An 18,046-nucleotide genomic window follows, 5' to 3' on the forward strand; every position below is an offset into this window, starting at 1 on the left:
TTATATTGGCGTAAGTTGACTTACAATGTGTTCGTTTCAGGTGTACAGCAAAGTGATTCAGTTATACATACACATATATCTATTCTTTTTCAGATTCTTTTCCCATATAGGTTATTACAGAATACTGAGTTAGAGTTCCCTGTGCTCTGCAGTAGGTCCTTGTTGGTTATTTTATATATAGCTGTCTAATGCTCTTCTTACTGTGTGTGTTCCTTAAATGTTCTCTTGTACTCTCAATGTCTTGTGGCTTTTCTTAGCATCCATAAGCTGGTGATTTCCGTCCTTTTATTCCAGCCATGGCCTTTCCTTGAGAGCTTTACTCGTGTATTTAAGTGTTTTCAGGACATCCCCTGTATGTCCCTCTGGTACCTCAAGCTGAACTTTTCCCCAAAAAGCTGATTATCTCTCCCCCCACCCCACCTTCAAATCTTTTGTCCCTCATATATTTCACATCTCAGAGGTGGCATCTTGCAAGTCTCCTCAGTTTTACCTTAAAAGTCATCTTACCAGGAACATTTTGAACCAGCCTTAAGAGGTCATTAAACTCTCGCTTTTTTTTTTCTTTTTAAAATTTAATGTGTGAAGCTGCTATGCTCGTCCCATTCTTGAACTTGGCTCTCATGATTATTTTCCAAACTTGTGGGCTTTGGTTGGGCTGTGAGTAGAATTAGAAAGCATCAGGCTGAGAAACCACACCTAACTAGGAGTCATTTATTTTCACACTGGTCATTTGAGAAAGAGCCCCCAATTGTAGCAGTGCATACTCACACCATGAGAATTTACTTGTCTTCTGGAAAGTCTACCTTATCAAATCTCTGATTGCTCTTTAAAAATGACAATAGTCAGATCCCTTTACTTTTTTTTTTTTTTTTTTGTCTTTTCGTGTTTTTTTTTTGGCCGCGCTGCGCAGCTTGTGGGATCTTAGTTCCCCAACCAGGGATCGAATCCGCAACCCCTGCAGTGGAAGCACAGAGTCTTAACCACTGGACCACCAGGGAAGTCCCAGTTCCCTTTACTTTTAAGTAATAAATAATTGACTTAATAAAACTTAGGTTTGTTTGTTTTTTCTCTTTGAAAATCTAGGGCAAGTTTTAAAAACTAGCTGCCCTGAAGCCTTCTGTGGTTACAGATGTTTATTTAGCCCCCTGGTGCTGTCCCATACACTGCCAGGTTTTAAAAATCAGAGAATTTTACAAAAAGATCTAGACCTCCATGAAAATGAAGATCAGGTCATACTGGAGCAGGGTTCCTGCCTGGCACCAGCTGGCTGGAGCTGCATAGCCACCGTTCCCTGGAGGAGGACACGTGTGTGCTTATTTGTCCCATGACTGTATTTTTCTTACACCCATTTCTTTAACATGTCTATTATTTATTTGCCTTCCTTGTTTGACCCTTGAAAGCAACTAAGTTGGTCATCCCTAATCTAGAGCAATCAAGTTTTTTTTTTTTTAATCCTAAGTGACTGTCAGTAAAATACTTTGGTATCTCACAAATGTATATATTTATTTATAAATTATAATATGCATACTACTATACTTACAGAAATTTTTATAAGGTTGAGATAAAGATGAGTTTCAAAATAATATTCTCACTAAATTCTTAAATTTTAGTGAAAGCAATATGATTGAATATGCTTTATTATTATTATTTATTATTTTTTTTTTTTGCGGTACGCGGGCCTCTCACTTTTGTGGCCTCTCTGGTTGCGGAGCACAGGCTCCGGACGCGCAGGCTCAGCGGCCATGGCTCACGGGCCCAGCCGCTCCACGGCATGTGGGGATCTTCCCGGACCGGGGCACGAACCCATGTCCCCTGCATCGGCAGGTGGACTCTCAACCACTGCGCCACCAGGGAAGCCCTGCTTTATTATTTTTGAAAATCTTGATTCGACACTGTGTATTATGGCAACTCAGAGGTCTATTTCTAAATTAAGCATATATTTTTTAAATTTAACATCTTTATTGGAGTATAATTGCTTTACAATGTTGTATTAGTTTCTGCTTTATAACAAAGTGAATCAGCCATATGTATACATATATCCCCATATTTCCTCCCTCTTGCGTCTCCCTCCCACCCTCCCTATCCCACCCCTCTAGGTGGACCCAAAGCACTGAGCTGATCTCCCTGTGCTATGTGGCTGCTTCCCACTAGCTATCTATTTTACATTTGGTAGTGTATATATATCCAAAATTAAGCATATTTCTGATACTTGGTTTTAATCACTGCCCCTGGAAGAAATACCTTATTGCCATGCTTCCTAAGTTGTGATACTTATCCACCAATTTGGTAGCATTTTGTTGAAATTGGACTAGAATTTCCATCTTCTACGATGCGTTCAGTTTTTTTTAGCAAACTAATGAGAAGATGTTACATTTTTATATTTTAGAGTAGGTTCTAAATTCACTGAAACTTTTTATTTAGAAGATTTTTAAACAGGTTACAGAAGTTTTTCTATATTTAAAAAATGATTTTTGGCATGAAAAAATCACATAATAGTGGAAATACTTCTATACATTTGTTTTCATAATGCTTTCTCCATATATTTTTAAGTCAGTTCTTTCTTTTTTCTTTTATAATGTCACATTTCCCTTGATAAAGATATGGATTGTATTCAATTAATAAATATTCTTATTAGCATACTGATGACAGTCACTGGCCATTTAAAGGGTACACAGATTTTAATCACCTGTCTTTTTGTAAAAGAAAAATGTGTAATTCATCTTTTTGTTTGTTTGTTTGTTTGCGGTACGTGGGCCTCCCACCGCTGCGGCCCCTCCCATTGCGGAGCACAGGCTCTGGACGCGCAGGCTCAGCGGCCATGGCTCACGGGCCCAGCCGCTCCGCGGCATGTGGGATCCTCCCGGACCAGGGCACGAACCCGTGTCCCCTGTATTGGCAGGCAGACTCTCAACCACTGCGCCACCAGGGAAGCCCTAATTCATCTTTTAAGTTCACCATCTCTTAAGTACTTTGCCACAAGATAACCAGCAAACCACTTTGTGGTACAAAAGTTTTATGATTATTTCGCTATATAGATTCTACTATTTAAGGTAGTAAGATACATAAATCAGTTTTATTAGGCACCTCACCTGTTCATCATCCGCATATTGCAACACATCACCATTAACATTTGCTGTTTTATGGCATTTGCCCATTTCTGTGGTGTAAATACTCTTACCATGGCTGAGTTCAAGTTATCAGTATGAGTCAATGAACATGGTATTTGGAAGAGATGGGCAGGTCCGTGCCAGTTATATAGTATTTTCACCATATGGATATGATAGACATAAACAGCCTCAAGATGATAGTTAATGTGGGACATCCCTGGCGGTACAGTGGTTAAGACTCTGCACTTCGACTGCAGGGGCCACGGGTTTGATCCCTGGTTAGGGAACTAGGATCCCGCATGCCATGAGGCATGACCAAGCAATTAAAAAACAAGAAAAAGATGACAGTAAATGTAATAAATAATTGTGAAATGTATTAATTAGTTAATTAAGAAATGATGAGCTTTAGATATTTATTGGCTTTTAATATAACTTTTAGTATAACTTATTTAATTGTAAGTATATGTAATTATATTTTTAATGGCTACTTTTCATAACAAGCTCACAAAATTCTTAAATCGTCTCACAAAACCCCTGAAAATTCAGCAGTCGACATTCACTGGGGGGTTTGAGCTAGCGCAAACCATTCTGTGGGCCTTGCAGGGCATTTGAAGAACTTAGGCTTTTACTCTGAGTGAGATGAGAAGCCTTTCAGGGGTTTGGAGTAAAGGAGAGATGAGCTCAGCTGGACTTGTGTTTTAACACGATCGCGCTCTGCTGTGCTGAGAATGGACTGTAGGGAGGAAAGTATGGCAGCAGGGAGGCTATTTGGGGGACTGTATGAATACTGCGGGCCAGAGGTGATGGTGGCTTGGAGCAGGGGGTAGCCGGTGCCAATAGTGAGAAGTGAGGCACGGAGGGATTGGACGTCTCATGGCTCAGTGACTTACTGAGGTCTGAGAAGATAACCAGGCTTTCCCCCTTGCGTATCCCTTATTGCCTTTGTCAGAGAGAGAGAGAACGCTGTTCAACTGAACTAGTGTCCCACCTAATTTGATAAATCTTTATATTGTTGCAGAATCACTATGGTACCAAGGAGATTACATGATGTTTTGATTCTCAAAGGGGGTGATAAGGGCATTTTGGACGGGCTGATTCTTCACTGCAGAAGGTCTGCCTTGCAGGGTGTTTAGCATCCCTGGACCCGACTCCCTGAATGCCAGTGGTGCTTCTCAGTAATTGTCATACCCCACCTCCCCCCATAACACCCTTCCTTCCGAGCATATTTTTGCTGCAAGCTAAAGAACTGTGGCCTCTGACAAAGTATGTGATTCTGTTTCTACCCCTGACAGTATTATGCCTACCTGTATTCTTACGTGATGCCCCAGGCCATCCGGGATATGGTGGACGAATACATCAACTGTGAGGACATCGCCATGAACTTCCTCGTCTCCCACATCACTCGGAAGCCCCCCATCAAGGTGAGGTCCTCCCACTTACGGGACTGGGGGCACACGTGTACTTAATTCACTTATTTTGTAGTTGTGCGTTGGGTAACTCAGCCATACCTTAGAGTCCTCATCCATAAAATGGGGACGATGATGCCACCAACTAAATAAGATCATCTTAGGGTTAAATGAACTGTTCATACAGGGGCTCTTCACTTCCTAGGCGTAAATGGATAGAAATCAGAGGGTTTGGAACTTGAAAAATGTTACATCTTTAATTTTCATTAATCTCAAACTGGCATTTATCCTTTTTATCAGTTATGAAACAGGCTATAATTCATAAGAGTATTTGCAGTACCTGTGATCTGTCACCAGCAGAACTCATAGGTATTTTCATATCACGTTACATTTGTTGCCACATCTCGAAGTATTGTTTATGTTCATTACTGCTTTGAAATTATGGTAGTTATTAACTTTACCATAGATCTTGTTAACTTAATAAGATAAAATAATAAAAGAGTGCACATATTTCTATATTTCAGTATAACTTGTTTCTTTTGTAATCTCACGTATTTTATGCATTTAAAAGCATTTGAGGAGTGCACAGGCTTCACCAGATTGCCAAATCAGAGTGGCAGCGGTGTCCATGGCACACATAGTTTAAGAATTTCTCAGTTAAGGTGTGTAAAGCTCTAAGAATAGTGCCTGGCACATAAGTACTTTATAAGGTATTTACACAAAAGCAAAAGTACCCTCAAAATTTTAGAAATTTGAGTTCTGTTTTTGTCTTTGAGTTGGTGAATAGATTTGACCATAATATAACCAATTTCATACTCAGTGCACAGAAAGACCAGTTCCATCACCCTCTCTGTCATTACTGCAGGTTCAGACAAGTGAAAGGTCCCCTGGTGAGAGTTAGGGTAGGCCTGGTAAAGGCCTTGTAACAATTAATACTAGAGAATCTGTCCATTTAAATTAATAGTATTTATGACTAGGCTCTGTCAGTGTTTATGCTGTGGATTCACAGCTGATATCCTTAGGTTAATGTCAAAAAGGTGTATTATTTAATTTTATAAAATAGTAAGTTTACCTTCATGGATATCATAAGTCCAATGAGTAAATAATAATTGGGTGCATATTTCATTCTTCTTACATTTTGAAAGTAAGTTCTAGACTAAGTAACCACTAGTGTGGCTCAGGGTTATAACTTAACTCCTGAATTACCCCATAGTTTCTTCGACTCTTTAGCCTTCTGCTAAAGCCTCACAAAAGAAGAATAATTAGCAAAATGATGCACCAGATTGTGTGTGTTTTTAAACTGTGAATGATGATAGTATTTTTAATATAAAAATAGCATGTTTTCCAGGTACAGTGGTAGATCTGATATTAAACAATGAAAAGCACTCTTCTTTGTAAACTTTAAGGTAGGGAGGCAAGGGTCTTAGAAATTAATGACTAGTGCAATTTTCTATTCTTTATTTATCCTTTCTTGTGTAGCCAGGGACTGGACTCCAGCCAAGACGTATGCTTTCTATTTCTACCTCCCTAGTAGATCAGAAAACATTATCCATGAAAATTTAAAGTATCTGAGGGATTAGGTACCTAATAATATCATCAGTCACTTGACGCACTCACAGACATGGTGCATTTTTCATCTTCATGGAAGCGTGTTTGTTATATTATTAGGCCAGTGTTTCATTAAACATCTCTTCAGTGTAGAGAGTGAGATGGAAATAATTTGCACATGGTATACATAATTCTTCCCAAGTGAAAACTTGAAAAGTAAGTAGCCTCTGAATTTTCTTGATCTTATGGAAACATAAGAACAGTTCAAGATTAGGATGACTTTTTAAATTTTATTTATTTATTTATTTACGGCTGTGTTGGGTCTTCGTTTCTGTGTGAGGGCTTTCTCTAGTTGCAGCAAGTGGGGGCCACTCTTCATCGCGGTGCGCGGGCCTCTCACTATCGCGGCCTCTCTTGTTGCGGAGCACAGGCTCCAGACGCGCAGTCTCAGTAGTTGTGGCTCACGGGCCTAGTTGCTCTGTGGCATGTGGGATTTTCCCAGACCAGGGCTCGAACCCGTGTCCCCTGCATTAGCAGGCAGATTCTCAACCACTGCGCCACCAGGGAAGCCCAGGATGACTTTTTAAAGTCAAAGCCTCAATAAGTTGAGCCTGTCTTCAAATTCTGAGTTAATTCCCTCAAATTCTAAGTCCAGTTATTTACTTCATATTATAGAACCAGTTTAAGCTGAATATTTTCATTAACTTACCTAATTTTGTCCGGTATATGTACTATTTTATGTTATAAAATAGTAATTTTTTTTTTGCTTTAAATACTTCAAATTGTCACTGTCCCCTTGTTATAATTAGGAAGGCATGACTTTTATATGATAGCAGTATTCTTTCGATAATGTTAATATCTTAACAATATTGACTAAATAAACAGGGAGTTAATTTCATATTTTTGCTTTGAATAATATACTGTTATCTTTTTGAGGAGGAGAAAGATTTAGAATGTAAATAGGCTTCATTCAGAATAAAGGATTAAAAATTCATAAAGCATTGAGAAGATAGATGGCTGGCTTAGGGGATAAGGAAGTAGAGAGAGGACTCATAGGTAAGCATCTTAATATTAATGTTGAGTAAGTTCTCAACATCTAGTAATGATTTTCCTTACTGTTAACTAAGCATAACTTCTCTTAGACTAAAATTACCTGGAATGTTCCCGGGTAAAATATAATCCATGGTGTTGCTTAAGTAAATAGTCAATCTTCAACTTATAGTTGTTACTTTATTCCTCTTAATTTTTTGTATGTCTTATTATGTAATACATAAATATTATATATATATATTTTAAATAAATACACTGGGGTTGCAATCTCAAAATTTTTTACTGATGGGCTACATGATTAAAAATGTTTGTTTGGAAACCACTGCTTCAGTGAAAACAACAGTATAAAATAACTTTTTTGTGCCAAAGTGGAGTCATTTGCAGGTTAAGGGGTTATTCCCCCTGAGGTTGAATGCTGGCATCTGAGATGAGGAGGAAGATTTTTGGGTACAGGGAGAACCAAGTAGAATACTGGACATAGATGCTGTTTGCCTTGACATCCGTCTCCTGCTTCAGTGAAAGCTGGTGGGAATAGTAGTAAGTGACTCATTGTAAACTGGAAGAGCTCTAGAGAACTGTCGATGGGTGGGAGGGTGAAGGAAGGGGACCGGTGGGGTCCTGTGAAGGGACCTCTGGGGGTTGTGACTCCCTCAGAGTTCTGTCTCTGAGGTGTGTCCCTTGGAGCCTGGCCTGTGATTATGATCACTCCTCAGTTTCAACTCTAGAGACCTGGCTTCTGATGGCTGATATTGGCTGTGTGTGATCATTATTCTTCAGCTCTAATTAACAGGATGAGCCATTCAATTTTAATTTTTTTCTCAATTTATAATAGTAACAATAATTTTAAAATTATTCAGGAAAAGACAGACATATTCAGAAAGAAAACAGAACAAACAGGTTTGAAAGACCTAAATAGAACTACTGGAAATGAAAATCATAGTTATTAAAATGAAAATCTCTGTGAATGGGATAAAAAGGTAAAACTTAGCTGGAGACAAAATTAATGACCTAGAAAATAAATGTGAAGAAATTTCCAAGAAAGTATTACAGAGATATAAAGAGATGGAAAATAAGAAAGGTTAAGAGACATGGAGGGGCTTCCCTGGTGGCACAGTGGTTAAGAATCCACCTGCCAATGCAGGGGACACGGGTTCGAGCCCTGGTCCGGAAAGATCCCACATGCCGTGGAGCAGCTAAGCCCGTGAGCCATGGCCGCTGAGCCTGCGCTCTAGAGCCTGCAAGCCACAACTGCTAAGCCCACGTGCCACAACTACTGAAGCCCGCGTGCCTACAGCCTGTGCTCTGCGATGAGAGAAGCCACTGCAGTGAGAAGCCCGCGCACTGCAACGAAGAGTAGCCCCTGCTCACTGCAACTAGAGCAGCAATGAACACCCAACGCAGCCAAAAATAAATTAATTAATAAATTAATTTTTAAAAAGAGACATGGAGGCTGTAAGGAGAAGGTGTAACATAAAACCAGGAAGGGAAGAGTAGAGAGAAAGTGGGAGGGGCAGTCTTGAAAAATATGAGAATTTCCAGAATTTATTGGAAACCTGAATACTACAGCAAACATTACGCTGAATCGTGAAAGTTTAGAAGATCCCCATTGAAGTCAGTAGTAAGATAAGTTTACCCACTAAATAAATGGAGATAGAGACCACATCCACGTTCATATCATCAGGATAGCAGTTCTCCCCAAATCTAAAATGTCAGTGTAACTCTAATCAGAATCCTATTAGGATACTTTATTTGGTTGAATTTGGCTTGGAGTGAAACTTGACACACAGATCCTCAAACTTGTATCGAAAGGCAAAGGAGCAGAATAGCTAAAACACCAGTGAAGAAGATGTAGATTTGCCTTGTCAGAAATCATGACATGGTAATAAAATACATAATTAGGACAAGGTGATATTGGCACAGGGGTTGACAGATAAATCGGTGGTACAAAGCAGAGTCTAGACATACCCACGCCTGTGCAGAAACTTGCTACATGATAAAGGTGGCATCTACAAATGAATGCTGGGATAATTGGTTTTCTGTATGAAACAGAAATACATGTCATCATACCATACTCAGAGTAAATTCCAGATAGGTTAATCAACCAAATGTGAATGCAAGCTTTAAAACTTCTAACAAAAAGTACAGAAGTATTTTTGTGATCAAAGACAAAGACGAAAAGTGCAAAATATAGAGGAAAAGATTGATTGGTTTGAATATATTAAAATTCAAAACTTTGTTCAGCAAACCTCTATGTCCACAGACTGGGACATTTACAATGCTGATAAATGACAAAGCATTAATACTCAGAGAAAGAATTTCCAAATGAGAAAAAAAGTCTACTCAATTGATTCATTTAGTTTGTAAAAAAGTAGTTCAATGAAGTAGAAACCTAGATGACTAATAAACATATGGAAAGATACTCAACTTCTGTAGTAATCAGAGAAATGTAAGTTAAAACAATGGGGTATAGTTTATACACATCAAATGGGCAGAAATGAAAGTGATAGTAACAGATGTTAGTAAGGATGTGTTAAAATTGCAGATACTATACAGAGCTGGTGGGTGTATACACTGGGATATCTGTTTTGAAGAAAGTTTGATTTTATCAAGTATAATTAAAGGTCATGTTCCCCATGACCTAGCAGGAGAGAAAAGGAAGGAGGGAGGGTGGCACAAGGACTAACTCTGTAATGTTTTGTTTCTTAAAAAATAAAAAGGAAGAAACATATATACATGTAATCTGAAACAAATGGGGCAAAGTGTCAATATTTGACACAACTGGTGGGTTTGCTTGTTTGTTATATTCTTCCCCTTTTTTAAGCATAACATTTCATTTGTGTATTTTAAACTAGTAGCATGTGTTTCATACATATATAGTCGTATGATTCTTTAAATACATATCGTCTTTAAACAAATACCCGTGGAATAAAAATGATACTGAAGATAAGGTGTAACATTTTAAATACCCATCCATTGTATATGTACCTCCATGATCCCAGCCTGCTTCTTCCTTCCATAGATAATTGCTACCCTGAGTTTTGTTTTAAAAATCCCCTTCCCTATCTCCCTTAAAAAAATGCTTTTACCATATGCGCATTCATCTCTAAATGATCGGCATTTTTAAACTTTATGTAAATGAAATCAAACTCTAAGCATTCCTCTGCATTTAGCTTTTAAAAAACTCAATCTGTTTGTGAGCTTAGTCGGTGTTGATGCTTGTAACTATAGTTTATTCATGTTCATTGTCCCAGAGTCTTAAAGATGCTCTCCCCCATACTCTTCTAAAAGTTTAGGTTTTGCCCTGTTGTATTTAAATCATTAATCCTTGTGGAAGTGATTTTTGTGTATAATGTGAGATAGAGTCCCAATTTCATTTTTGTCTCCTAAGCAGTTTTTATTGCACACTTAGTTCATCCATACCCAGTGATCCGCAGTGCTGGTCTGTCATTGTTGAAATGTCTGTGTGTACATGGATCTGTTTAAGGATTCTTGTATTCTGGTCTGTTGGTCCAGTTTGTTCACGTGCCAAAATCACATTAATTGTCATATCTTTAGAATTAGTTTTTTGTATCTGCTAAGACAAATCCCCTTTAACTTAACCCTGTATTTCAAGAGTGTCTTGCCTATTCTTGACCCTTTCTCCTCGCACATAAATTTTGGAATCATTAGCTTGTCAAGACAGACACAGACACACACAGAGTTGGAATTTTGATAGGAATTGAATCTGTAGGTGAAATGGGGAAAATTGATATCTTTTAAAAATTATCGAATATTATATAATCCCCAGGCTATAAAGTTCCACAATAATTTTGCAATAGAGGTCTCTGAACATCTTTTGTTAGACTTATTTCTAGGTATTCTGTATATTTTGTTGATATTTTAAATGGTATTTTCCAAAAGTTACATTTTCTTTCATTGTTATAGAACTATTTGTTTCTTATATCTAGGAAACTTGCTAAAACTCCATTTAAAAATTTTTGTTGATTGATATGGGTTTTCTGTGTTGACCGTCATATATCCCTCATGCAAAGAACTGTTTTGTTTTTTCCTTTCCAATCCTCATAAGCCATTTTATTTTATTTTTTATAGTAGCCAGGACCTCTAGTACAGTATTGAATAGAAATGTTGATGACGAGCATCTTGGTTTTATTCGTGATTTTAAAGGGATGCTTCAGATAGTGTGCTATTAGGTGTGATGCTTGCTTTACATTTTAGCTTATTGAAGTTTCTTCCTGTTCCTTATTAGCTAAGGATCTTTATTATGAATGATTCTTTAATTTTATTGAGTGCATTTCCTATTATCCATTGATACAGTCATGTGTTTTATCTTTAATCTCTTGTGTTGACATTCATGCTTTCTTTGGATAAACACATTTGGTCACAATTCCTTTTATAAATAAGTTTCTGGATTTGGTTTTCTAGTATTTTGTTTGGATTACTTGAATTCGTGTTCATGAGTAAGTGAGCCTATGATTTTCCTTTCTAGTATTATTATTTTTTTAACTTTATTTATTTTTGGTTGCGTTGGGTCTTCGTTGCTGTGCGTGGGCTTTCCCTAGTTGCGGCGAGTGGGGGCTACTCTTTGTTGCGGTGTGTGGGCTTCTCATTGTGGTTGCTTCTCTTGTTGTAGAGCATGGGCTCTAGGTGCATGGGCTTCAGTAGTTGTGGCACACGGGCTCAGTAGTTGTGGCTCGCGGGCTCTAGAGCGCAGGCTCAGTAGTTGTGGTGCACAGGCTTCGTTGCTCTGCAGCATGTGGGATCTTCCTGGACCGGGGATCAAACCTGTGTCCCCTGCATTGGCAGGCGGATTCTTAACCACTGCTCCACCAGGGAAGTTCCTTTCTAGTATTATTTATTTCTGGTTTTGGTACGAAAATTGTAATTAGTCTCATTATATGAGTTTGGGGCACGTTCCCCTTTTTTTCTATTTTATGGAAGAGTTTTTGCACAATTGGGATTGTGTTTTCTAGGAGCCTTGGTAGAACTCAACCTTTGACATCTTTTGGAGCTTTGCATGTCTTTTGTGGGAGGGTACTAAACTATAGATTCAGTTTCTTTAATGATTATAGAAATTTTCAGGTTGCTTGTTTCTTCATTTTCTTTATTTTTTTCAAACTTTTAAGCTGTAAAATATAATGCTCATATAGAAAAAGGCATAAAATTTAAGTGCACAGGTTAATTATTATAAAACAACCCATTAAACATGGGGTGTCAGGACCCCAGAAGCTCCTGCATGCCCCTTCCCAACCTCAACCTCCTTCCTCAGCCCCAGTTTTAATCACTGTTGTGGGTTGAATTGTGTCTCCCCCCCCACCAAAAAAAAGATATGTTTGAGTCCTAATTCCAGTACTTGTGTATGTAATCTTAACTGTAAGTAGGGTCTTTGCAAACGTAGTCAAGTTGAAATGAAGTCAGACTGGAGTAGGGTGAGCCCTTAATCGTATGGCTGGTGTCCTGTTTCGAGAGGTGGAGGAGAGACCCAGAGACACACACAGGGAGAACCCCATGCGACGTGCGGCAGAGATGCGAGTGACGTGTGAGCCAAGGAACCCCAAAGAGAAAGGCGTAGAACGATTCCTCCTGGGCTCCTCACAGAGCAGCACGTGGCCCTGCCAACACCTCGATTTCTGACTTCCAGCTTCCAGAACTCAGGACCACTGCGAGCTTGAACCGAAGGGGACAGAGACAGGGCGAACTGAAGGAGGGAACTCCTGGGATTCTACCAGCAGGAAGTGGGCCGATAGAGCTAGTTGGCTGAGAATGTGTTACTCGCTTCAGGGGATGGGAAGAATGGCTCAGAGGCTGGTGGGGCTGCTGCGGTCACCAAGGGCCCAGAGGCAGGACCGCACCCCCTTGGCTCCAGAGGGCGGGGCCACCTCCTGAGGGCTGCTGCGCCCCCAGTCCAGGAGGACAGAGAGGGTTGCTCTGGTGCCTTGAAACCTAATGGGACTTGCCCTGCTGGGGTTTGGACTTGTTCGGGATGCATGGCCTCTTTTTTCTTCCCTGTTTCTCTCTTTTGAAATGGAATGTCTATCTTATGCCTGTCCCACCATTGCATTTTTGAGATAGATAATTCTCCTCTAGGTTTCACGTGTCCACAGATAGAGAGGAATTTTATCCCAGGATGGACCGTATCCAGAGTCTTAACCATATCCAATTTAGATGATTTAAAAGAGATTTGGGACTTTCTGAGTTGATTGTATTTGGATGAGAGTTTGGACTTAGTGTTGATCCTGGAATGGGTTAAGAGTTTTAAGAGATGCTGGGATGAATGTATTTTGCATAGAAGAAGGACAAAAATTTTGAGGCCAGAGGTCAGGCTGTTTATTGTGACCCGCCAGAAGATATGTTTAAGTCCTAACCCCTGTTAACGTGTGAATGTGACTTTATTTGGCAATAGGGTCTTTGCAGATATAATCAAGTTGAGATGAGGTCAGAGTAGAGTACAGGGGGCCCTCAGTCCATTACGACTGACGTCCTTGTAAGAAGAGACACAGAGGCACAGACACTTGAGGGGAGAGTGCTGTGTGATGATGGGAGGGCCAAGGACTGTGGCAGTGCCAGGCACTAAGAGAAGGGCGTGGAACAGGTTGTTTCCTACGGCCTTCAGAGAGAGGATGCCCAGCTGACACCTTGGTTTCAGACTTCCAGCCTCCAGAGCTGTGAGAGAGTCAATTTCTGGTTTTTTAAGTCACTGAATTTGTGGTAGTTTGTTACAACAGCCCTAGGAGATGAATACAGTTACTGTCATGTCTTTAATGGTATCCACTTCATTGTTGTTTTTCTTTACAGTTTTATCACCCAAGTATGCATCCCTAAACACTATGGCTTACCTTTAAAATAAACTCTTGGGCTTCCCTGGTGGCACAGTGGTTGAGAGTCCGCCTGCCGATGCAGGGGACACGGGTTCGTGCTCCCGGTCCAGGAGAATCCCACATGCCGCGGAGCGGCTGGGCCCGTGAGCCATGGCCGCTGAGCCTGCGCGTCCGGAGCCTGTGCTCCACAACGGGAGAGGCCACAGCCACGAGAGGCCCGCGTACCGCAAAAAAAAAACAAACAACTCTTTATATTAAAATAGAAGTTACGAAGACAGTGCAGAATTCCCATATACCCGCATACAGTTTCCCCTATTATTAACATCTTACATTCGTATGGTACATTTGTCCCAATTAATGAATCAATGTTGATACATTTTATATTACCAGGGTTTATCCTTTATTCAGATTTCCATAATTTTTGCTGAGTGTTTTTTTTTTTTTTTTAAACTAGAATGATCAGGTAGCAGAATAACATAGACTACAACACAGAGCCGTATGAGAGAAAGCTGTGCCCTCAAGCCTGGGGTTGGGAACTCTTAGTCCCCATATTCTTGGAACACATTCCGTGATTCTCTGGAGCAGCAAGGCTGGCTGGAGCACGAGCATCTCCCTGCTGACCGCGTGACTGGTCCACGCCCAGGGCGCAGGCTGCACACGTGGAATGAGGCCAGACAGGTTACACCTGCTCCCCGATGAGCCCTTCGAAGAGGAGCGCTCTCTGCAAAGGCCCTGCACCTGGCAGGGATCGCTGCACCGGGGAGGGCTCAGAGGTTTAGTTCCTCTGTGGCTGAGACGCATAAAAAGCCTAGACCAATCTACGCGCAAGTTCTCACTAACTGGAGAGGTAGGGAGGCGAGACTGCCTCCAAGCCAGTGTTTGGTCTTTGGTAAACAAGGATAAATACAAAACACGTTCCTCAAGTGGGCTTGAGCAGAACTGGGCACAACAGGTAAAAGATTCCAAAGCGCCATTTAGTGCCCGGCACAGAAGGAGACAGGGGAGGGTGTCGGGGTGGGGCGTGCTCTGCTGTAGTCTCTGCTGCCCTGGCCCCAGTCTCTGCATTTCCTCCCTGCTTTCCGCATCGGCCCTCACTTCCCCGGCCTAACCCTCCCAGCCTGGAGCGACGGAGCGGAAACCCCGGAGGCCGAGGCTCTCTGCTGGGGCTGAGAACCTGAGGCTGAGCGCCTGCAGCAGGGGGCGGGCAGGGCAGGGCAGGGCATGTGCTGGGCCCCGGAGGCTGGGGCGAGGCTCAGAGCGGGAAGGAGTGCTCAGCTGCCAGAATGATGGCTGTCTTCTGCTCCAGGATCAGTTTTGAACTTTATATAAATGGAATCATACATACAGTATCTCTTTCCATGTCTCTTAATCTTGCTTTCACATTTCTTTAAAGCTTTTTTTCCAATATTTTCCATTCTGGGTAATAATTTTAGTATACTTTTCATCCCTAATTTTCTCTTCACCCATCCATTGAGTATCTGAGTTAATTCAATATACTTATTTCCCCCCCCCAGTTTTATTGAGATGTAATTGACACGCAGCGCTGTATAAGTTTAAGGTGTACAACATAACGATTTGTTACAAACCATCATGAGGTGATGACCACAATAAGTTTAGTATACTTTTCAATTCTACTGTCCTATTTGGTTCTTTCTTTTCTTTTTAATTTTTTTTTTTTAGCAGTGCCATGCGGCATGTGGGATCTTAGTTCCCCGACCAGGGATTGAACCCATGCCTCTTGCATGGGAAGTGCAGAGTCTTAACCACTGGACCGTCAGGGAAGTCCCTATTTGGTTCTTTTTCATATCCACAAGGAGTTTTTTGATAGTCCCTTGTTTCTTCCATCAAACTTTGAGTAATCTTTCAAAATTTTATTGTACATATGATACACATTTATTGTTACCGTCCCTATCTGATATTCCTGCTGTTTTGCAGTGTTTTGGGGTCTGGTTCTCTCGTTTCTTTCTGCAGAGTCTCCTTCATGCAGCTCATCCCCTTTTTTGTGAGTTTTGATTGTGAGGTCATATTCTTTGGGGTTTTGCTTATAGCACTTCTCTGAGGCCTGAATCTGAGAGGATTTGTACTTGTTTCTTCCATGTGCCTTGGCTTACTACCTACTTGAGACCTCTTTAAGCTAAATTAGCATGTTGGGGGCTTTTCAGGACACACAGGTGGCATAAATTCTAGCCTCAGCTGTGTGAGGGCCGGCTTGTGGTTATCAGTTTCTCAGAGGGGATGTTTCCTCCTCCACTTAGAGCTCAGACTGAGATGGAAATGTTGCTTCACCACCTGTCTCTGCAGGGCTGCCTCCTGCCCTTGTGGCCTTCCACTGGGTCCCAGGGTTTCAGAAAGTCTGCAATCTGATTTCCTGACTGTGGGCGCTCCAGCCTCATGAAAACTCGAGCTCCTGGCTGTCTTGCTGGATTCAGGCCTTTTCATTACTTTGGCTTCTGAGGACTTCATTTCTTTCATTATAAGCTCAGCCAGTATATTTAAAGAGATGGTTTCTGTATTTCATCCTGCCTTTTCAGGGATTCTGTGCTCAAGGGGGTTGATGTTATTTAATCTGCCATGTTGTTGATAGGGAAGCTGTTGTATTAGTCTTCATACTTCGCTAATTGCTTGGAATTTCATCATAATAATAACCACTAAACTATAATATGACCACTTTTCCATGTCTTTAAATATAACTTTCTTAAACATCTTTTTTTAATGGACATGTAGTATTTTGTAATTATTTATCTATCCCCTTTTGATGGGTAGTTTTCCAGTAGTTCGCTATTAAAAACACTGATGAAATGAACAGCTTTATACCTACATCTTGCTGTGCAACCAGGATAAATAGTAGAAGTAGTGTTACTGAGATAAGCACCACTGAACACCTCAAGGCTTTTGATACCGGTTACGTATAGGCCGTTTGGAAGCGTGTCCTTAATGATAATGTAGATCCATCCGTGGCAGGAAGAGAGCCCTGGGCTCTGGCTCCCGACTTGCTCTGAGTGAGTGTCGCCATCGACTTGGTGTTGTCACTGTGGACAAGGAGGCGTCGGTTGGTTACGCTCCGGGGTCTCTGTCTCAGCACCCGTGGTTCTCACTCTGTGCTCTTCCTTCCCCGCTCCCAGGTGACATCACGGTGGACTTTCCGATGCCCAGGATGCCCTCAGGCTCTGTCACACGACGATTCCCACTTTCACGAGCGGCACAAGTGTATCAACTTCTTTGTCAAGGTGTACGGCTACATGCCCCTGCTGTACACACAGTTCCGCGTGGACTCTGTGCTCTTCAAGACCCGCCTGCCCCACGACAAGACCAAGTGCTTCAAGTTCATCTAGGGGCGTTGCGCACATGGGACAGGATGAGCAGAGTGAGGGAGGCAGCTGCTGAGGCCCCTAGACGTGGACCTCAGGGAGGCCCACTGGCTGGGCGGCCCAGACCCTCTCCTGGGAGTGCCGGCAGGGCGAGTGGGAGGGACGGAGCTGCCTTGCTCCTGACATCAGCCACGCTGGCCGGAGCCCTGGTCCCAGGACACCAGGGCTCCTACACAGGGCACTGGTGATAGCTTACACTGAGGGCCACAGGGACCCTGGAGAGTCACTCACGCAGTTCATAAGCCCAGGGCAGCTGGTTTGCGGTTTTTAATTCACTAACAACTACTATTATTATTTAAAAAGAAAGTTGCAGATTTGCCATTTGAGGCTTATTTATATTCATGTGTATATATATACACATATATGTGTGTGTATATACATGTGCGTGTATATGTATATATGCACACATACATATACATATATATATATATCTGAGGGGGAGTTTGGCATTTCTGCCCATCTCACAAAGTGAGGGACGCACCACGGTGGTCTGTATTTTGGTGGAGATGGATCCTGGCCTTCTGGTATCTGGCTCATCTTTACAGACCATCTCCGTCCTCCCCAGGGGCATCTATCTGTGTGCAGAAACAAGAAAGAGCTGGGTGTGGCCCTGTGACAGGGCCTTGCCCAGGATAAGACCTGTTGCCAGCCAGGGCTCTGTAGCTCGAGGTGTGGGGTCTGCACCTTTGGGGGCAGTGGAGCCTCCCTGCGCAGGACGTGGTGGGTTTGAGGACTCCCCGCGGGGTCGTGCT

At 41.6% G+C, this 18,046-nt stretch overlaps 1 protein-coding gene across 1 annotated transcript in view; it reads left to right on the top strand.

The window, feature by feature from the left end:
• Nucleotides 1-17,258, top strand: part of EXTL3 (exostosin like glycosyltransferase 3) — a gene marked incomplete at its 3' end in the record, with an annotated part of 41,952 nt that extends 24,694 nt beyond the window's left edge. Inside the window, exons 4-5 of the mRNA XM_079706126.1 lie at nucleotides 4,400-4,528; nucleotides 17,049-17,258. Of these exons, the coding sequence (XP_079562252.1) occupies nucleotides 4,400-4,528; nucleotides 17,049-17,258 (339 nt within the window). The remainder of the gene's footprint in view (nucleotides 1-4,399; nucleotides 4,529-17,048) is intronic.
• Between the last annotated feature and the right edge of the window lie 788 nt (nucleotides 17,259-18,046).

This window comes from Hyperoodon ampullatus (assembly GCF_949752795.1).
Source record: "Hyperoodon ampullatus genome assembly, chromosome: 6".
Classification (NCBI taxonomy): Eukaryota; Metazoa; Chordata; class Mammalia; order Artiodactyla; family Ziphiidae; genus Hyperoodon; species Hyperoodon ampullatus.